Source organism: Periplaneta americana, chromosome 11 (assembly GCF_040183065.1).
Source record: "Periplaneta americana isolate PAMFEO1 chromosome 11, P.americana_PAMFEO1_priV1, whole genome shotgun sequence".
Taxonomy (NCBI): Eukaryota; Metazoa; Arthropoda; class Insecta; order Blattodea; family Blattidae; genus Periplaneta; species Periplaneta americana.
The window spans coordinates 23773260-23796347 of record NC_091127.1 but is presented as its reverse complement, the minus strand read 5'-3'; the positions used below and the strand labels follow the sequence as shown (position 1 = coordinate 23796347).

The 23088-nt window shown below is 36.2% G+C and overlaps 1 protein-coding gene across 2 annotated transcripts in view; it reads left to right on the top strand.

The window, feature by feature from the left end:
• Positions 1-23088, top strand: part of Gyf (GIGYF family protein Gyf) — a 96675-nt gene that overhangs the window by 45648 nt on the left and 27939 nt on the right. For both annotated transcript variants that reach the window (XM_069839153.1, XM_069839154.1), the window contains exons 10-14: positions 2312-2478; positions 6328-6482; positions 14225-14297; positions 15233-15370; positions 18987-19250. In XM_069839153.1, coding sequence (XP_069695254.1) covers positions 2312-2478; positions 6328-6482; positions 14225-14297; positions 15233-15370; positions 18987-19250 — 797 coding nt within the window. The remainder of the gene's footprint in view (positions 1-2311; positions 2479-6327; positions 6483-14224; positions 14298-15232; positions 15371-18986; positions 19251-23088) is intronic.

The following is a 23088-nucleotide window of genomic DNA, read 5'->3' as shown; positions in this document are numbered from 1 at the left end:
GTTCAGAACAATCTGAATCAAAATCATTCAGAATGTCTGTAAATGTTATATAGTTTATGCACTTACACCATGTTGGACAGCTACCTCATATGTCCAAAAATTCAATCTTACAGGAGAGTGTAAAACGTTTTTAATATCTTGATAACGAAAACATATCTATCAATATAAAGAATTTGATTTATGGTGTCATTCAAATGTCTTAAAACACAAATTTTACAACATATAATAATTTGTTTTTAATGTTATTTCTATTGTGGACGTTTTCGCCTCAGTGGCATCTTCAGGCATTATTATACAATATGTAAAAATTTGTGCATGTCAATTGGAATATTTAAGTTACATACCGTATATAAATAATGATGAAATAGAACATGTTAGATCTTGATAAAATAGGCTAATGCAAATATGTATGATTGTTAAAATCTATAGCCCTTATAGTTATAAGTTAAATTACAATAATTAATTATTACATATAGAATTCGTTACAACTTTTGCGAATTATCAAATCTGAATGTATTGCCATAATATTATGATGATGTAACTAAAATGCATATGACATTGAAATAAAATCATGGATTTTCATGTTAATTATAATAAAATTCAAGCGACTATCTGAATTAGTTCAAACGTTTATATTCGTCTACGTGGCATGTCACTGCAAGGCTGAACACAAAATGACTAATGCGTTTGTTGATATGGGACAACGCACCATCTATAATGAGGATCACGTAATAGTAGTTCCTAAAAGATTAATTTGACCGTCTCTTCAGTGTTGCAACTAATACCAGATATCACCAAAGAGGGTAAAATCACAATGCTACGTACTGAAATAATAATAATAATAATAATAATAATAATAATAATAATAATAATAATAATATAGTATTAATGAATGAAGACCACTTGAAGACCTGTGAAGCATTAAGATCAGAAGAAACTACAGTTCAAAAGTATTGGAAAGCACGACTGCTAATGGCTTCATTGCCAAATGCAAGGCACTAGACAACAACAACATAATACAGTATTAACAATGTTTTACTTATTTACTACATCTCATCTTTATGTTACAAGGTGTTTCCTAAATGGTTCAATAATTTATTTATGAAATATTATATTTTTCTCTTGGTCATCTCGCATATTATGTTGATAATTAGGATTAGTATGATCTAATAATACGATTTATTTTGTCAGGCAACATGAAATTTACTGCTTTCACTAAAGAGTTTACGATTCATGAGATGTAACTGAAAAATGTATTTACTTAAGTTACTTGTGTTTTCATCAGTTTGCTTTACTGTAAACCGAAATCATTGCTTCCAACATAACACTTAGAAAATAACTGCCAGTTGTAGTATTTGTCAGTACCCAAAATTCGAAACTAAGTTGGTAAAAGAAAATTCAACCTGAGAGCTAGAAAATCACCATAATCCGTTAACGTATTTAGTAATAGTGGAAAAATGGTTAGGTTTCACCCTTACGGTATTAAGTAAGCTGATCCGGACTATACTACAGGACTAGTGGTATGGACACGTGATTAGGATACGAATACAAAGCATACCTGTAGTAAACACTATTGAATATAACTTTGTTGTTATAATTGAGACGCCCGAGATCAAAATGGGCTATGTAACTTTTTTTTTATAAAATGAGTTATAAATGTATGTATGTATTTATTTACACTGCAAGTGGGCAAGCACCTGGTGGCAGTGATATACATCATTGACATCATTGGCAAGTTTGGGTTGAAAACTTTACACAGTGAAAGGTTTAGTTTCAAAATGATTTATTTCAGATGTGTAAAATGCATAGAAAAAATCACTACATAAATCAGATGTTGGAAATTTTTGGACTTTTCTTAAAATTCACTTCGGATTGATCTCGGGTGCCTCAAAGTGCCTATGTAAATGAGTCATGAAGTATCTCCGAATACTCATTTCGGCAGTATTCCAAACTTTAGTTGAGGTGTATATTTCAGTACATTTATATGCGAGGGATTACCTTGTTTAAGTAACCATACCTTCGCTCATTTTAACCTTACCCTTTCCTTTTAGCTTTTGATCTCAAAGCTAACACTATAGCGGTGTCAATTAGAAGCTCTTCCAACATCTTGTTCCATGCATAATTCGTGAAAACTGAATAAAAAACTGACAACAAAACGGAATATATGTGTTCTCTTCTGTGTTCCATCTAACCTGAAATCTTAGATCTGAGCAGCAAAACTGACATCAAGACGGAGAGTCTGTGAGGCCTTAAATGTCCTGCAGACTCTGATTATAGAATATGAAGCAGCAAGTGTTTTATATGTTTGCAGGTCCGTTCCTGTCTGGGGAGATGGCAGAGTGGTTCCGTGCAGGATACTTCACACTCAATCTTCTCGTTAGGCGGAGTTGTGATGAGTGTTACTCTCAGTTGGGTGATCTCATTAAGCTCTGGGGCCGAGTTCCTTTCATGCCAGGCCCTACATTCCCCCCAATCAAAGTAAGTTCCTATATTCACTAAAATTAATTAAGTACGGTAGGGTGTTTGAGAATAAGGTTCTTAGGAAAATATTTGGAGCTAAGAGGGATGAAGTTACAGGAGAATGGAGAAAGTTACACAACACAGAGCTGCACGCATTGTATACTTCACCTGACATAATTAGGAACATAAAATCCAGATGTTTGAGATGGGCAGGACATGTAGCACATATGGGCGAATCCAGAAATGCATAAAGAGTGTTAGTTGGGAGGCCGGAGGGAAAAAGACCTTTAGGGAGGCCGAGACGTAGATGGGAAGATAATACTAAAATGGATTTGAGGGAGGTGGGATATGATGGTAGAGACTGGATTAATCTTGCACAGGATAGGGACCAATGGCGGGCTTATGTGAGGGCGGCAATGAACCTACGGGTTCCTTAAAAGCCAGCCAGTAAGTAAGTAAGTAGGTATTCTTCTGTGTGCTTAAATTCTTATCAGCCCACAGCAGTATAATCAGTTAATTTGTAAGTTGAGTTCTTCCCCAATTCAGTATGGGGTTCCTAAATGAGTGCTGTTTTTTGTTTGGAAAATAATTTGCTCTTGTACAGTTGATGACATTTTGGAAGGCGGTCGGCTGCTACATGCGCCATAGCATTTCTGGTATTTGACGTCACAAGCTTGAACAGTAGAACTAATTGGAATCAGTCTATAACAAGTACTTCCCAAGTTTGTTCGCTTGTGAGTGTTTCAATACATTGAATAAGTAAAACTAACATTCACTGTGTGTATGTAAGATAAATAAATGGAAGAAAAAACTGTAAAAAGTCAAGTATTGCACAGGGAGGCACGGAAAATAGTGTTTAAGGTGTATGATTATTTTAAAAACATTGACGAGCAGAACGCTGCCGGCCATCTTGATGCTGGCTACAACATTGCCAACACGCAAGGAACGACTGCAGAAGGATGTGGTGTGAGATTGATAACCGTACAAAGAATATTGTTAGTGAAGGAAAGAGGATTTTTTGTTTGGTGTCATGCCTACAGTAATCAACGGGTAAGGTCATTATTCTCTTTTGATAATTTCTATTGCATATGCGCGTTAAGTTCAACATGGCACTGTTGTGCGCTGCCTTGCTCAGTGTCTCTCTCAATGCAAATGCTTGCAGACGATCGCCTTCCGAATTGCCGTCAACTCTAATATTATAAATATTTATGCATGAATGTTTTTTGTGCATCTCTCCAACTCCTTCACCCCTCCCCTGTCCCCCCTCTCTCTATCTCGTCCCTCCCTCTCTCCTCTCCCTCTCCCCCTCTCCCTCTCTCGTGTACAGTAAAACCTGTTTTAACATTCCTATTTTTAAAGAATAATCTTACATCCCAGTCAAATTACCATAAGAATAATGTAATTAATCCCCGCTTTTAAGGAAACCCAATTTAACGAAAATCTTGGTTATACATTTTGATTGCACATCTTTTAACACTGTATCACTTCGGAATATGTATGGTAAGAACTTCCTTGTGTTAAATATTATTAACGTACCTTGTTAACATGTTTCGACCTATTTTCGGTCATCTTCGGAACTGGTCGTTGGTGGTCTTGGCGCCTCTTGTTTTGTTTCCTGTGAGGGCGTGTTTGTGTAGTGTAACGTGGAGTCAAAGAGTGTGTGTGTTCTGAAATTGAGTTGTGTGTTGAGAATATCGTTGGGGTGTGTTTTCGTGTGTCTGTATATTTCATATTGTTCTAGTGTGTTGAGTTTCTGGCTTTTTGGTTGGATGTGTAGTATTTCCATGTCTGTGTTGATGTCTCTGTAGGTGTGGTTGGCATTTGTGATGTGTTCTGCATATGTGGAGGTGTTTTGTAATTTTGTTATGGCGTATACAAACTCAAATGTAACTCCTACAACAACTTCTACCTGGGACAGACAGGCAGATCATTTCAAACACGTTCAAATGTGTTCTTTGAACGTGTTTGAAATGATCTGCCATAACAACAAAATTACAAAACACCTCCACATATGCAGAACACATCACAAATGCCAACCACACCTACAAGGACATCAACACAGACATGGAAATACTACACATCCAACCAAAAAGCCAGAAACTCAACACACTAGAACAATATGAAATATATAGACACACGAAAACACACCCCAACGATATTCTCAACACACAACTCAATTTCAAAACACATACACTCTTTGACTCTACACTTCGAACGCACCCACACAGGAAACAAGAGGCGCCAAGACCAACAACGACCACTTCCGAAGATGACCGAAAATAGGTCGAAACATGTTAACAAGGTACATTAATAATATTTAACACAAGAAAGTTCTTATCATTCATATTCCGAAAATCTTGCTTTTAAGGAATGCTTTTCAAATGGATTTTGTGATAATGAAGTCCGAAATATTGATTTGACTTTCAATAATCAATATTACCAGCGTATTCCGTAGTGCATCTCAGTCGATTGTAATATGGTGCCATGTGGCAGCATTATTCTTTATCATTCTTTATAGTCTTGCTTTGTGTTGCTTTCACACAGTGATTGCTTTGTTCTCGTGAGTTGTGTAGATCCTGTTTCCAACTTTATTTTGTTAGTTTATACTGTTTATGCGTCATTATAATTACGACTAAATGGAAGAAATGATCTATTAGACAGAAAATGAAAATAATAATAAATGTCGAGGCTAGTCCTCATAACACTATCGCATATTGCATAAGAGGATGGTTTGCCAATTACTTCATTATGGGAAATAATGAAGGAGAAAAAATAAATTTTCATTGTTCAGGTTCAGTGTGGTTTGGGTTCAGCCCAAAGGCAAAACATCTCTCTCTCACCATTTGAAGACTCAGAAAATATTATAATGAATTGTATTGTAATTAGTAATTATAGTCCTGATTGAATCATTATGATGTTTGGTATATAACACACATGCTAGGACTACTGGGTGTTCATTTCAAAGTGTGTCATGACGTCACTGTTGTGAGTCAGCAATTTGAAGCGAGTTTCAGCTTTTATGTCAGAGAAGTTGCCTATTAATCAAGGCGTTCAATCTGAACTTGAGAACGTGTACGGTATAACTTGAACGTCAGAGCAACAGATGGCGGTCTGCACAGTCTGTGTGCTACCATAACCTCTTTCGAACTGTGTTTTGCATGGGCAAGTCTTACGCAGGGTATTTGTTATCATTGGTTGCGTACGGCAACATTCTACAATACAAATCAAATGCTCCGTGTCCATGTTGATCGTCGAAGTTAATGTCAATAAATACGTAAGTAATCGTCTTAACCCTCTCCACATATCCCGACAGTAACAAAAAAACTCACCTCAGTACGTGTTTCCAAACAGTTCACATTCCTGCCACTACAGGTGTTACCGTATGTATCGGTAAGTACTCTTCAGAATGAACGCCGTACTTGCTAGGCAACTTCTCTGGCATATAGGTAATACGCCTCTGCAGAAGTGTAGGAAGACTGAATTCTCTAGGCTCATCGACTAGCCACATGACGGCATACAACAAGCCATGACACACTTTGAACTGAACACCCAGTAGTTATTTTATTTAGCCTTTTCTTCCCATTTTATGTAAACTCCTTTTTAAGGAAAAGAAAAGCAAACCCTCAGAGATTCGTTAAAAAGGGGTTCTGCAGTATTTTAAAATAAAGGGACTAATGAAAAGACAATAAAAATTGAAATTTTGCAGTAAAAAAGTGCACAGAAAGATTTTTATACGTCTGTTGAAATTTATGCACTGCTTATTGTTTTGTGTGGGGGAGTTTTTTCAAGCTCACATTACGTGGACAAATAGCAAGATTGTAATGATGTAGGATCAGTGATAAAAGTCGGTTATGTTTCATGTTGCAGCCAGCGGACACAGTGTCTACATCTGTGTCCACAACAGTGCAACCTACCATGACACAAGGTGTCACCACACCAACATTACCTTCAGGGCTGGACCAAGAGAGCCTCCTCATGCAGCAGTATCAGTATCAGCTCCTCCAGAGGCAGTTCCTCCTCAGGTATTGACAGTGAAACCTTACCCGAAGTATATTATTCGTAACACTGGTCAACACTGAAAATGCTTCGGAGATTAAAATAATCAATTCTTACTAAATTTGGGTTGCTAATCACGAATATGACATTAATTTTTGTCAATTGGTTCTGATTTTGGCAATATACGATATGACCGGATGTGCTTCGTCCTTTATAAATATACGAAATCAAGGTTTCTATATTTTCATTTTGTATGATTCTCCGATAAGCACGTTGTAATATAATAATATTGAATTGGGCGAACCGTCTATACTTATCTAGTATATATTTGGATTAAATATTAACGTTTTCGGCACTTATGTGCCATTTTCAAATGCATGGAATTGCCTTATTACATGTTGAAATAGATACACCTTATGTGTGTGAAATATATGGTGTGTACCCTTGATGATCTACCATCGTTTACAAAATAATATATAAATTAAATTAAAAACACTTGATAGATAATTTGTATAAACAAAAGCCGCCCTAAATAAGGGTTCGATAGGCCTACTAATCAATTCATAAAGAATAATAAGTAAACAAAAGAATTTTGTGACACTTGGAAAGAAAAAGAAAAAACATTAAGATAAGAAAACGTAGGAAATCATTTACAATAAAAATTTTATTGGGTACAAATGATTACTAATTATAGCTAAGGATGATTTTAACGCGTGAGATCCTATGGCATCAATCGTTGCATCAGAAATGTTATATTGTTTAAGTTGATTTAAAGTTTCACGTGGGATCGTGCCACGGGCACAGAACATGAGCCCAAAAACTGTCCAATGTGTAATGTGGTATTGTGCTCCAAGATGCTGACAACAAGGCTCATATATGACTTGTTTTTCACGACATACCTCTTGTGGCTGTTGCTCATGCATCTCAAAACGGATTGTGGGATCAAGAATGACACCCTTATCCTTCTGCCGATCAATTATGATGATATCAGCCCGTCTAGTAGAGCCATCAGAAGAGACACAACTAACCTCCTCATAAACCTCATAGGAAGCATTCTGACAAGTCAATATATAACAAACAAATTTTAACATTTTAATATGTGCAACACAGTGCAACTCAAAAAAAAAAAAAAAAATTTAATAAATATAGGAACTGCATGTGATAACAACTTCAAGATAACCATATTGTCACATAAAACAATGGGACTTTTATTGTAGATGTAAATTAGTATAGATTTTAATTATTAGCAAGTGTTTTTAATTTAATTTATATATTATTTTGTAAACGATGGTAGATCATCAAGGGTACACACCATATATTTCACACACATAAGGTGTATCTATTTCAACATGTAATAAGGCAATTCCATGCATTTGAAAATGGCACATAAGTGCCGAAAACGTTAATGTTTAATCCAAATATATACTAGATAAATATAGACGGTTCGCCCAATTCAATATTATTATATAAGGTTTCTATAGTTTTACCACCCCTGAATAAGAAGGGATTCGTTTTAAGACTTCCAGCTTGACTTACCACTGACAAAGCGAGCTTCATAACAACACTAGGCAGTTGCTATTGAAGATCTTGTTTGTGAAAACGTGTTTTCTTTACTGTGTTCCCTTATGTTTTGTTCAGTTTTCCACACACTGTTGTGGTGAAATCCTATGTAATTTTCTGTGAGCGATATTTTTGTCTGCTGTTCCTAAATATGATGTGTAAATGTGTAAACAGTGCTGTCTCTTTTGTTATGGTAATGAAAAAATTCGTTAAAGCTATGAGCCAAAACAGAGATGCATTCAAATGTTTTCTGTGTAAATTTCCACTGGAAATAAAATCAAGGAGGGAATTTTTTATTGACCCTCAGATCCGTAAACTCCTCAATGACTCATTCTGTAACACTGTTAAATGATAATGAACATGGAATACTTTCCGAAGCATGGTGACACAATTTCTGGGAAACTTGAGGGCTGAAAAATATAAAGAACTAATGGAATATCTAATATACCAATATGTCACTCAAAATACATATGAAGAGTACAGAAGTTGTAAATTAAACTTTATCATCACGGATATTATTACACCACAAACAATGACTGTAACTAAAAGACTAAACAAAATTGACCGTATGTTTATATGAACTTTTTTTTGCTAAATGTGGTGCTGGGCTTATTCGAGGCCATCGGGTATTCGAGAAAATACAGTATATAGGGTTAAAGCGATATAGTTAATTATTCGATAAGGTATACCTACCTCATTTCTTATTACTTACACATTTATTTTATTTATTTTCATAACATCGAAATACATTAAATTGTTAACAATTTCATGCTTGTTTATTTTTAAATGATGAACATTAATAGACGTTTGTATTTCGGATGTAGTCTAACATTCCTCATTACTGATATCCATAACCTCACTTCTGCCAAAATAAACTCCACAACCTTCAAATGATGTTATTTAAATAACTATAATTAAAAATAGACACAATTCACCTCAATATAGTTGTTGTACACAGGTTACACGAAAATTCTTGCTTTATGCTTTAGAACTGGTTAAATATAAAATATGAATGCTTCTGATCTGAGTTCAAGGAGATTAATTGTAGAAAATTCGAGAGTTAAATATAAACTTACAAGCAAACATTCTGATGGGGGCAGATAAAAAAGTTAATTTTTTTCTTTTACCATGTTAATAACAAAAATTTTGGCCAATCGACAGCAATTACGAGGCTGTCCAGAAAGTGATTTTCCCTGGGGCCGTTTACAGAAAAAAAACACAATTGCATGGAAAGATTTATTGGAACAGATACAGCAATTGTTGCACTTTTTGTCAACATATCACCCACTGGAATTAAGACGTTTGTCATACCATGGTATCAATTTTTTTGTTGTTGTGTCGTAGAAGTCAGCCTTCTGGGATCAGAATCAACATTTGACAACTGTCTGCACTTGTCTGTCGATCCCATGATACGACATATGTCTCAATTCCGGTGGGGAATATGTTGAAAAATAGCTCAATAATTTCTATGTCTGTGCCAATAAATTTGTCTAATGAAATTGTGTTTTCTTTCTGTGAACAGCCCCTGGCGAACTTATTTTTTACAGCCCTTCTAATTGTAGTCTTGTGACCAAAATTTGTATAAGTACTTCTTTATCTGCCTCCATCAGATTGTTTGCTTGTTAGATTAAGATATGAGCCGCGTCCATAAAGTAACTTTCCCACTCGTCCCACAGCTGGCAAACCATATGTTGCACAAAGCGACTGCGTGTACGTCATAGAGTAATGTCCTGGCATAGCGCATGCACTAGTGGAACTTCCCGAGTGCTCTCAGTAGCTTCGTTGCATTGGTTGAATATGGACACTCCTATTCCAGCTCCTGCCACGTGTGAAGTGCGATCAGGGCATAGCGCCAGTTGAAATTTGTCAGCTGTGCCAGGTCTATGGGCCTAATGTCATGAGCAGGACCTCCTATATTACCGGACCTGACACTGTAAGCGGAAGTAAACAAACATGGTGGACAATAGAGTGGTTAACGCAACTGTGAAAGTGTATGTACTTCATGTGAATGTTTATTGTGTTTCTTGTATCATTTGCCGCTAGTGTAATCATTGAAGGGTTTATAAGTTAGTATATATTAATAGAATTGTGACATTATAATTAATATAAATTGTTTTCGTAGAGAACAAAGCTTGAAAGTGTTACGTTGTTCATCTTAAAATGCCTCGCACATGTAGTGTCCCAGGTTGCAAATCGAATTACGATAAAGAAAATCCGTTTGTACACGTATTTTTGTTTCCAAAAGATAAAGATTTAAGGGATAAGTGGACAAGAAGCATTCATTATGAACATTTTACCCCAACAAACAACTCAGTGGTAAGAAAACTAGCAGTGAATTGTAGCAAGGTATTGACCAACATATTTATTAATAATTACTGCAAGGTCCAAAATGAAAAGCAGGCATTGAAAGACAAAAATAAAACCCACCGAAAGTGTTCCAAGTTCAAAAAATAGGCTGCTGTGCTCTCCAAGCTGTGAATTCTTCATTGTGTTTAGTTGTACAGCCTATCTAATCCCTTGTGTATGTATAAGTGGATATTACAGTGATAAGTTATAGTGAATAGTGTCATTTCATTGTGAATCAACATTAGTGGATACAGTGAGAAATTACAGTGCTGTGCTCTCCAAACTGTGAATTCTTCATTGTTTTTAGTTGTACAGCCTATCTAATCCCTTGTGTAGGTCTATGTATAAGTGGATATTACAGTGATAAGCTATAGTGAATAGTGTCATTCCATTCTGAATCAACATCAGTGGATATAGTGAGAAACTACAGTGAATAGTGTCATTTTATTCTGAATTAACATCAATGGATATAGTGAGAAATTACAGTGAATAGTGTCATTTCATTCTGAATTAACATCAGTGGATACAGTGAGAAACTACAGTGAATAGTGTCATTTCATTCTAAATCAGCATCAGTGGATACAACAGTGAATAGTGTCATTTCATTCTGAATCAACATCAGTGGATATAGTGAGAAACTACAGTGAATAGTGTCATTTCATTCTAAATCACCATCAGTGGATACAGTGGATACTACAGTGAATAGTGTCATTTCATTCTGAATCAGCATCAGTGGATATAGTGAGGAACTACAGTGAATAGTGGCATTGCATTCTAAATCAGCATCAGTGGATACTACAGTGAATAGTGTCATTCTGAATTAACATCAGTGGATATAGTGAGAAACTACAGTGAATAGTGTCATTTCATTCTGAATCAACATCAGTGGATATAGTGAGAAACTACAGTGAAAAGTGTCATTTCATTCTGAATCAACATCAGTGGATATAGTGAGAAACTACAGTGATAGTGTCATTCTGAATTAACATCAGTGGATATAGTGAGAAACTACAGTGAATAGTGTCATTTCATTCTGAATTAACATCAGTGGATATAGTGGATACTACAGTGAATAGTGTCATTTCATTCTGAATCAACATCAGTGGATATAGTGAGAAACTACAGTGAATAGTGTCATTTCATTCTAAATCAGCATCAGTGGATACAGTGGATACTACAGTGAATAGTGTCATTTCATTCTGAATCAGCATCAGTGGATATAGTGAGAAACTACAGTGAATAGTGGCATTGCATTCTAAATCAGCATCAGTGGGTACTACAGTGAATAGTGTCATTCTGAATTAACATCAGTGGATATTGTGAGAAACTACAGTGAATAGTGTCATTTCATTCTGAATCAACATCAGTGGATATAGTGAGAAACTACAGTGAAAAGTGTCATTTCATTCTGAATCAACATCAGTGGATATAGTGAGAAACTACAGTGATAGTGTCATTCTGAATTAACATCAGTGGATATAGTGAGAAACTACAGTGAATAGTGTCATTTCATTCTGAATTAACATCAGTGGATATAGTGGATACTACAGTGAATAGTGTCATTTCATTCCGAATCAACATCAGTGGATATAGTGAGAAACTACAGTGAAAAGTGTCATTTCATTCTGAATCAACATCAGTGGATATAGTGAGAAACTACAGTGATAGTGTCATTCTGAATTAACATCAGTGGATATAGTGAGAAACTACAGTGAATAGTGTCATTTCATTCTGAATTAACATCAGTGGATATAGTGGATACTACAGTGAATAGTGTCATTTCATTCTGAATCAACATCAGTGGATATAGTGAGAAACTACAGTGAATAGTGTCATTTCATTCTGAATTAACATCAGTGAGAAACTACAGTGAATAGTGTCATTTCATTCTGAATTAACATCAGTGGATACAGTGAGAAACTACAGTGAATAGTGTCATTTCATTCTAAATCAGCATCAGTGGATACAACAGTGAATAGTGTCATTTCATTCTGAATCAACATCAATGGATATAGTGAGAAACTACAGTGAATAGTGTCATTTCATTCTAAATCAGCATCATTGGATACTACAGTGAATAGTGTCATTTCATTCTGAATCAACATCAGTGGATATAGTAAGAAACTACAGTGAATAGTGTCATTTCATTCTAAATCAGCATCAGTGGATACTACACTGAATAGTGTCATTTCATTCTGAATCAACATCAGTGGATATAGTAAGAAACTACAGTGAATAGTGTCATTTCATTCTAAATCAGCATCAGTGGATACTACAGTGAATAGTGTCATTTCATTCTGAATCAACATCAGTGGATATAGTGAGAAACTACAGTGAATAGTGTCATTTCATTCTGAATCAACATCTGTGGATATAGTGAGAAACTACAGTGAATAGCGTCATTTCATTCTGAATCAACATCAGTGGATATAGTGAGAAACTACAGTGGATAGTGCCATTTCATTCTGAATCAACATCAGTGGATATAGTGAGAAACTACAGTGAATAGTGTCATTCTGAATTAACATCAATGGATATTGTGAGAAACTACAGTGAATAGTGTCATTTCATTCTGAATCAACACAAGTGGATACAGTGAGAAACTACAGTGAATAGTACCATATCATTCTAAATCAACATCAGTGGGCACAGTGTTAAACTGTACGCAGTGAATAGCTAGCTTTATTTTCAACCAATCTCAGTGAATACAGTGACAAAGTGTAGTGACTAGGAAGACAGGACTCCATATTATATAATTTCCAGTTGCTGATGAAATCTATTTGTATAATTCAGGTAAGATTTCCTAAATCCTGAAGTAGCAGTTATTCAGTATTGTATTACTGCCTTCTGTTTCCTCACAAATCTGAATTTTACAAGAGTCAATTGGGCAATTGCCAATATTCATATATAAAATCATATAGGCCTAGACCTAATATAATAACATATTGCAGCTTTTAATCACTTGCTTTCTTTTATTATTGGTGTATATGTAGGCTTATTTTTATGTTACTGAATGCACTATCTTCATTTATGTAGGTAAGGAACTTTATTATTTATTGTTTCATTGAGAATTTTGTTAAAATAATCTTATCGATGCCGTATTTATTTTAACTCTTTGCAATCTACGAAAGCCCTCTTCTGGCCGCCATCTTGGATGCCAGTGTCAGGTCCGGTAATATAGGAGGTCCTGGTCATGAGCAAGTAGATGGTGCGTTGCTCCACAAGATCGTCAGTGATGATGGTTGGCCTCCCACTGCGCTCCTCGTCATGCATATTTTGGCATCCTGCTGAAAATTGTCTACAGCAGCAACGCACCATCTGCTTGCCCATAGACCTGGCACAGCTGACGATAAATTTTAATCGGCGCTATGCCTGTGCATTCAAAAACTTTATCACTGATCGCACTTCACACGTGGCGGGAGCTGGAATAGGAACGTCCATCTTCAACCAATGCAACGAAGCTACTGAGAGCACTCGGGAAGTTCCGCTAGCGTATGCCAGGACGTTACTCTATCACGTACACGCAGTCGCTTCGTGCAACATATGGTTTGCTAGCTGTGGGACGAGTGGGAAAGTTACTTTATGGACGCGCCTCGTAGGTAACATGAACTTAGATTAGCATTTATACAACAGGAAATCTGGTTCAACTTGATTGGCGGCCATTTTAACCCTTAATCTCGGTTCAAACGCTTTATACAACTGGCCCTATGTATAGTAAAATGTATTATGTATTGTTTAATATTATAATGGAAAAATTGAGGTAAGAGATATATTTGACATACATAAACTTAGTAGAGTTGCTTTTGGGTATGGAGGTGGGCAAAATGGTTATGATGTGCGTGTGTGTGTGCTTGCTTTGCAGGCAGCAGGCTGTGGCAGGGAAGCTGTCACAAACAGAACGCTGGAGCACTCTGTCACCTCTTGAGCAGCAGCAGGTAGGATTAAATTGGAGTGTTTATATTTTGGGTAGTGACCAGCCTCATGGTCTAGTGGTCAGAGCTTCTGGCTATAGTTCATGAGATCCCGGGTTCGATTCCCGGTTAGAGCACAGGAATTTTTCCTTAAAGGGGATTATTCCTGTGTTCGTCCATGGTCTGGAATTTAGGTTAAGTTTAGATTTAAGACCTCTCCTGGCACACATTATCATAATCATCCTATCATATCATCGGGGTAATGTAACTCCGCCTTCCAGGCGCCCCAACCTCAGAAGTGGGTTACAACTAAGCCATGGCCAGGAGAGAAGACCAGAAATGTCGAAAAGACAACCTGGTGGCATTGGATAAAAAAAATATTTTGGGTAGTTATAATATTAGTGAGAAATAGGAAGTGGTGCAAAAGCAATGGACATAGTTATAAAGTAATCATAAAATATCTCTGGAAACTCAGGTTCTCTTTTCATAATCATGAATTTACAGCCGGTAGAATATTCATTTTCATTTAAACCTAATATCTTTCAACTTATCATAAAGACATGCTGGCTAACATCTGTTCTTAATCAACTCCTATATCTCCTCATGAGGACCACAGGGCATTCACAAAGTGCCTCCATCGGATCCTATTTGTAGCCAACTTCTTCACTTCGCTCCATGTTTTCCCTTCCGTAGCAATTTCCTCCAAAACTGTTCTCTTCCATGTATTTTTTGGCCTTCCTCTTGTTCTACTACCCTGGGGGTTCCAATCCAAAGCCATTCTTTCTACTGCTCCATCTTCTTTCCTGATTGTGTGCCCTATTTACTTCCACTTTCGTCTTTTGATTTCTATTGTGATTTCTTTCTGATTTGCTATCTTCCATAGTTCTGAGTTTGTGATTATATCTGGCCATCTAATTTTTAAAATTCTGTCCTTAATACTTTATGTTACTGTTCTACAGCTGATCATGCAGCAGATGTTGAGCCAGCCGGTACCACCACAACAACCTGTTGACCCAGGACTCAGCCCCTTCATGCAACAGATGGCTGCCCACACGCACAAGAACCCAGTGATGCATCTCCTTAGTCAGTTGCACCAGGTAGAATATGTAATCTGCCTTATTGTAGAATATATAGTAATCAGAAATATTTTAAAATTCTACCACATTGAGATTTTTTGAACACATTTTTACTATTTTCACATTGATATCTTCATCTAATCTGTAATTGAATTTTGTAGTAGATTATATATTGAATAGCGTGTTAATTATATCAGTTCATGACTGTCCTCAAGTCATTGCTTTTCAGATCAAAGTCTAATTAATGACTTTCTGAGAAAGTAATTTAGTTACACTCTTACTATGTCTTAGAACTATCTACATAAGATATCCAGGTGCAAGAAAGTTTTGCCTCCACCTGCTTCTTGACTTTAGAGCAGTGATGATCAACTTGGATTCGCATTCTTGAGATTATGTCATGAACTTAACCTTTACTCAGCGTGTGGAGTACCGCTGATATTTGATTGTGTGTTCGAATGTCAACAACAAGCCTCAGTGTCAGAACATGCTACAGCTAGTATACCGTTATGCTGCTCTGTTCAAAACTGCAAGATCTTCACGTAAATGTAGTTTTAAAAAGGAATGCGAAAGTGATTTTTTGTTATAGAATGAAGAGATGTGTGGTGATTTTTATGTAGTAAAATATGCTTTACTAGGTGCATAATTAATTAATAATTATTTAATAATTAATATAATTTTATTGATTTTTTTTTTTTCGTCTGCCTATCTGTTTATTTATTTTAGGAAACCCCTCTTCTATAACTAGAAAATGAGGATTCCATAAGCGACCTTGGATTCCTTACTGAGATCTGTGAGCATCTTAATCATCTCAGTTGCATACTTCAATGTAACTGATGTTTTTTAGCTGTAAAGGCATTCCTAGAGTCTAGATCAGGTATGCTCAAAATTGTAAAAGCCCCGATTACACGGATGATGCTGCTCTGCATAACACACACAGTGTACGGACTGGGCTCCGCAACTACATTGCATTGTACATTGCAGCACCGCCCGTGGCATAGTTCTTACACTCTTTTAAATACGGATAATAAACTGAATTTGAAAAAGGAAAGAGTATACACTGCAATATTCAGTTATTACATTATTTAATATATTTAATATAGTTATGATATAATAATATCATAGATAATATCATTTTCATATTCCACCATATAGTCTACTTTGCGGTCTATAAAACATCTGCATTTTTTTCTGCAAGTAATCGGGAATCTATTTCCAACGAATTTACTGTAATGCGCTAAAGATGCTCATCTGTTAATCGGGACCTATGTTTGGATTTAGTAACCTTCATTCTCGAAAATAACTGTTCGCACATATATGTCGAGGCGAAGGAAGCTAACATAGTGGCAGCGAATAAGCTCATCTTGTAATATTTAGTTTTGTTCATTTTTAAAATAATTCTATGCTTGTCAAGTCATATTCTCTGCATTTAGTTCTGAATTCTACGTTACTTAGTAAATCAATTAACTCGTCCTGGAACTGCACTCTTACGGATTGTACTAAATTTATGAAAAGATTAACAAAAATACTAATATCACTCTCCATACGTCTAAAATCACTAAAACTATGTTCTATGAATTCACATTTGAACTGTTGCAGTACATAATTAACTATATTTTGTTCAGGCACCATACATCTCTTTACAAGTTCAGCATCCGTGAAGGGTTTTAGTGCCTTAGCTAATTTCCAACATACTACATAGGCTAACTTGCTCCAAAACATAGACTCTGAATTGTTCGACTCTCTTCAGTGTTTGGCACTTTCATGAAGTGCTTTCAATTCTTGAAGCTGTAGTGCACGTTGCACCCTTGAAAAAATTGTTTTATCAAAATATCTATTTCTGCTGGAATAAAATCACCACAATAACAATAATAATAGTAATAATAATAGGTCTAATAATAATAATAATAATAATAATAATAATAATATGGTATATGAAAAAAGGCTATATTACAGAAAACAGCTTCTCTGTCACTTCGACATGGTCTGGCTGGGTAGCAGAGCCTATAATGTAGTTTTATGTTGCTCAGTAGTATTCCTGACAGTACCTTACAATATAGTAAACACTTTCCGTTTTCACCGAACGTACAAGAAAAATAGTCTTCCTCCCACACTGTATGGAATGATTGTTTGCTTACAGAAGGTTTTGATTGTATCATTGTCCCGCACTGTTCGTGCGTTTATTAAGTACTTGAACTGCCTTCTGCAGTCATCCGTCGAGCTTCGAATGGGGAACAGCACGCTCTACATTCGAAGGTTGTGATTACAGAACGTAATTGGGAATCAGAGAATGAGCATACCTGGTCTAGATTTACGGTATTGAAATTCCAGCTGTTGGCGTAGGAAAGTAGCGACCCCATCGCCCAGTGGGAAACCACCGCAGTCAGCAACCCGAGTAAAGGCGGGAAAACCTTAGCAAGTGAGCCAGGGAGGAAATGCCCTGACTCCACCTCAAAAACTGGGGAAGAGAAGGAAAGCTGAAATAAAACCACTTCAAGTTGGGCTAATCACCCACTCGAAGGTTAGAGCGATTCAAAGAAACAATAATAGCCTCGGATCTGGACAGACTAAATAGGAGACGACCGGAATGGAAAAGGACAATGAGATTTGGAAACTGGAACATTAAAACAATAATAGGAAAAAGAATAGGAAGAAAGCGAGGCAAGACATTGGCAGAAATGAAGAAAATGAGCAGGGACCGGGAATCCTGGAGAGTGGAAGTCTGGACGGAGCGAGGCGAACCCAACGCCTAACAGCAAAACGGGGCGGAAGAAGAAGAAGAAGAAGAAGAAGAAGAAGAAGAAATTCCAGCTTTTATTAAAAGAGCTTCTCTATTTTTAATGTTTATTTTTATTTTATTGGGTTATTTTACGACACTGTATCAACATCTAGGTTATTTAGTGTCTGAATGATATGAAGGTGATAATGCCGGTGAAATGAGTCCGGGGTCCAACACCGAAAGTTACCCAGCATTTACTCGTATTGGGTTGAGGGAAAACCCCGGAAAAAACCTCAACCAGATAACTTGCCCCAACCGGGATTCGAACCCGGGCCACCTGGTTTCGCGGCCAGACGCGCTGACCGTTACTCCACAGGTGTGGACTATTTTTAATGTTAAAATCGCTAAATAATATATCTTATCACAAGTGAATAATATGAACAATATTGGAACCTTTTGGGAAAATTGAAATCAGAGTTTACTTTCAGAGTATTGAGATTGGTTTTTTTTTTTTTTTTGCAAACCCCAAGTCGATTGATATTTGGAGTGTAATTTAAATTTATAGCAAGAGCTGATACAAGTGCGGAAATATAGTGAATCCAGTGTACTAAGTTTTGAACCAATTGACAATGTTGATTGGTGAAATTTATCCCTAAAAATTGTTTTTCTGTATCGAAAGGTAAATATGAATAGAGTATTGATGATCTTGCACTTTGCATATTGTGACTTCGAGTGCCTAAGCATTGGACCAACAACATATTCTGAATTTTACACTTGCTTCTTTCATTGTAGGTGCCTCTATAATCAAGATTTGTTTCTGTAATAAATATAGCAGCTCAGTCACATGAAGGAAGTCTGCTAGTGATTGTATTTTGTGGGTATTGCTGGTGTAGATATTTGACACATGGATCCTTGTGACAGCCCAAAGTGCCAACCACGTCCGTGCCTGACAGTCAGCACTCGCCCACACAATCACAGGCCCCAGTGTTGGAACCACTACAGCAACTAATCCAGCAAATGGGTGGCCTGCAGCAGCAACAGCCTCCACCCAACACAACCCACCAGAGCCTCCTCCATCCTCAGCCACTCTCCGTACCTGACAGTGCCGCTAACAAGACTGAGAGCGAACCCAACCCCATTCAGATGCTTATCAGACACCTGGGCAACAAAGCTGCCAAGCCTCAGGTACGTTAAAACAATTTGAAAAACTAAAGACAAATTTTATTAATTTTTAAGTAGATAAATGCAGCATCACATGTGGATTTTATTTATGTTTTATTATTATTATTGTGTTAAATTATATTGTGTATAAAATTGTATTGTGTATAAAATTGTATTGTGTATTGTAAATTTATTGTGTATTGCTTATCATTTTATTGTGTATTGTTTATATTGTGTATACCACTGCCACCGGGTGCTTGCCCACTTGCAGTGTAACTAAATATGTACATATACAGTAGCTTGCAAATTAATCCGAACAACGTAATTACTTATGCAAAAACACTCAAACGGGATAAAAAAAGGATCTAAGACATACCTCGGTAATCTATGTGGCCTCCCTTTTTCCTAATAACAGCTCTGAGACGATTTGGCATGGATTCCACTAATTTCCCACAAATATTCTTCATTTCTTCATCGCGAAACCATACACCAATGAGGGCAGAAATCATCTTCTCCTTTGTACAACAATCCATATTTGCATTCTTCATTTGCAAATTGACCACAAGTTCTCAATGGGGTTGATGTCGGGTGAGTTGCCTGGCCAGGGGAGTACCTGAATATTCTTCTTGTTGAAGAATTCTGTAGTTTTTCGAGACGTATGGCATGGTGCCAGGTCTTGTTGGAACACACCTCTGCCATCTGGAAATGATTTTTGCAGCTGGGGTACGATTCTGGTTTCCAATAAGTGAATATATTTGTCAGAATTCATCATTCCCTTGACAGGTATTAATGCTCCAGGCCCTTCATGTGTAAAACAACCCCAAAACATTACTTTAGGGGGGTATTTGGGTGCTTGTTGGAGATGAGCTGCTGTTACTTTTTCGGATCCTTTCCGTACTTAAGAAACACGGTGGCCGTGGACCTCGAAATGAGACTCATCGGAAAAAAGTACATTCTTCCAGTCATTCACTGTCCAGTGTTGATGTAATTTTGCCCACATTAAGCGTTTTTTGCACATAACAGGGGTTGGCAGTTGCTTCTTAATAGGCTTACGAGCTCTTCGTCCAGCTTCCAAAAGCCTACGCCGCACTGTTGTGACGTGAATATTCGCCCCAGTGGTAGCCATTAACTCGCGGGTTAAGTCGACAGCAGTTAGTGTAGGATTTAGTTTACTTTTCCTGACAAACGATCATCTGCAGGTGAAGTCTTCCTTTTCCGGCCACAGTTTCCTTTTTTCTGGGGTGTGATGATCCAGTCTCCCTGTATCGTTTTATGATCGAATTAACAGTAGCCAAACCGATGTGACATTCTGCAGCAATTTGCCTCTGTGTCATAGGAGAATGCTCTGCTAATGTTATAATTTTAGACCTTTTTTGTGGAGTTGTATCCATTTGTGAAGATGACAGAATGCACACAGGATTGCAGTATTAAGTCTTCAACACAACTGAAATGCTTATAAGTACAAAACGACAGGCAAAATGTCGTATATTATAAAAAAAATAATGACAGACCAACAATGGAATTACACGTGCTACAGATGTCAATTAAAGCGGTATGAGCAGCTGTGAGGCCAACAATGACAGAAAATGTAAAAATATGTCGTGTTCGGATTAATTTGCATGCTACTGTAGATGGATGTTATTCTTAGATAGAAGAACAAGGATTTGGCAGATAAGCAGATAGAAAAGCAAATATGGAGAATACCTTGCGTACATGCATGATGGGTAAAATTGTCACGAGCGATAAATCCTTGAACGGTACAAGCCGAGCGTTAGACATTCGTTCTTGTTACAGTGATGAACTGTGTAGTAACATCATAGATGTTTATCATTTCAAAACTTTGCAGTGTTTAACTAACCTCTCCATAGTACAACTACGAAAATTGCTTTAAAATGTAATGTAAATGTTGTAGGTAAATGTTTTTTTTTCCACACAGTAGTGACTTTGTTTTTGCCACATCTGACAGATGTTATTGGATGTAAATGTAATTATTATAAACGGAGAGCACAATCATGATAATGCAAGAACTGTATCAAGTTTTCTAGTAGTAATAATAATAATAATAATAATAATAATAATAATAATAATAATAATAATCTCTAATAATTAGTGTATCAATCTTTCTGTCTGTAACAGTTGTGCAGCATGATTATTCGTTTTATTATATTTTCTGTGACGTTATCTCTGTACCAATATTGTTATTAATCTACTACTATATCAATAATATTTTGTAAAATGTTTCTACATTGTCGCAGTATATAGGCGGAACACTATGTATGGGCCTATCATATTATATATGTGGTAAATCAAATATTGAATAATTATTAATTAGCAATAATAACTGTATATCGAAGTTTTTCATACTATTTTATTTATAACTTCATGTTCCTGTTTTGGTACGTTCCATTGCTGTTCCATTAAATGTTTGTCATAAACGCAGAAAATAAAGTCTTATTTTTACCGTGTGAGCAAAACATATGTGTATCTTATCTGTCGCCTTTCATACGAGATAAGACATGTCGGTGAGATGACCTTGTACTGTGCTTCTATTTATTACGAGCGTATCTCACTTGAGGGTGCGACACTCACCGAGTTCAAGCGAATGATTTAACTCCAATGCAGCACTCTGATTGGAGTGCAAGAGGTCAAATGACTTTATTGTCAAACGCCTGGCATTAGAAAACAACAACAACTTTTAAAGCTTCAGCATGTATTAAAACAAGTTTTATAAAATGATGGTAGTATCCTAAGTGACATTCAGTTCAGAAATCTGGATAATAACAACTAAGAAAAAATGGATTTCTTAGGTCAACTGTTGATTATCCAGTAATGTAAAAATAAACAATTGAAAGGTGCATATTTTAGCATGAAGGTAAGTGCTTATCTTCATATATTGTTTAATTACAGAATCTCATGAAGGAGAGAAGTATTACATCCAAAGAAACAACTGACGCAATAAATAATGAACTTATTATTTACAAGTTGAATCCTGATTGTCTCTAACTTAAAATGTTGTTGGAATGAATACCAATACTAACAAAATTACAGATACTTTGTTGTTGTCGTCAAAAATGAAAATGAATATAGGCCCTAGCATGTACATATATAATGTTTTGTATTTTGGTACATGAAATATTAGTTTAGATTGGTTTAGTTTAGAGTGGACTAGAGATCAATGCTCATATTTATTTTTTCATGCTGTTTGGTTTAGTTATATATCCTAAACCAATCATTGCTATCATAGGTCCATTATTGTTGTGTTTAAAGTAAGTGGACTGGTCAGAATATTTTCACTTTTTCTGTGTAAACACACTCATACACTTGCTGTATGCCATGAAGCATAGTTTTCAATGGACACGTTGGTATTGGTTACTCATATACAGTGCACAAACCTGTACTAGGGACCTTTATTTCTTTGTGACCAGATCAAGACTTTGGTTTAGTCTATGATGATAAATAACTTTCTAACATATATTGTTGTTGTTTTCTAATGGCAGGCATTTGATAATAAAGTCATTTGACCTCTTGCACTCCAATATTTTTCAAAGATATTATCATGGTCAGCCACTGAAGCACAGATTTTGAGGTGTTCCGAATCAATTTCTTGGTTTGAGTTGCACAATGGGCAGTTAGGGGACTGATATATTCCAATTCTATACAGGTGTTTGGCCAAACAGTCATGGCCTGTTGCCAATCTAAATGCAGCTACAGACGATTTTCGTGGTAAATCGGGAATTAACTGTGGATTATGATGCAGAGAGTTCCATTTTTTCCCCTTGGGATTCAGTTATCAAATATTTTGTTTGTTGAAGTCTAAGTATGTAGATTTAATAAATCTCTTCACACAGTAATACGTAGATTT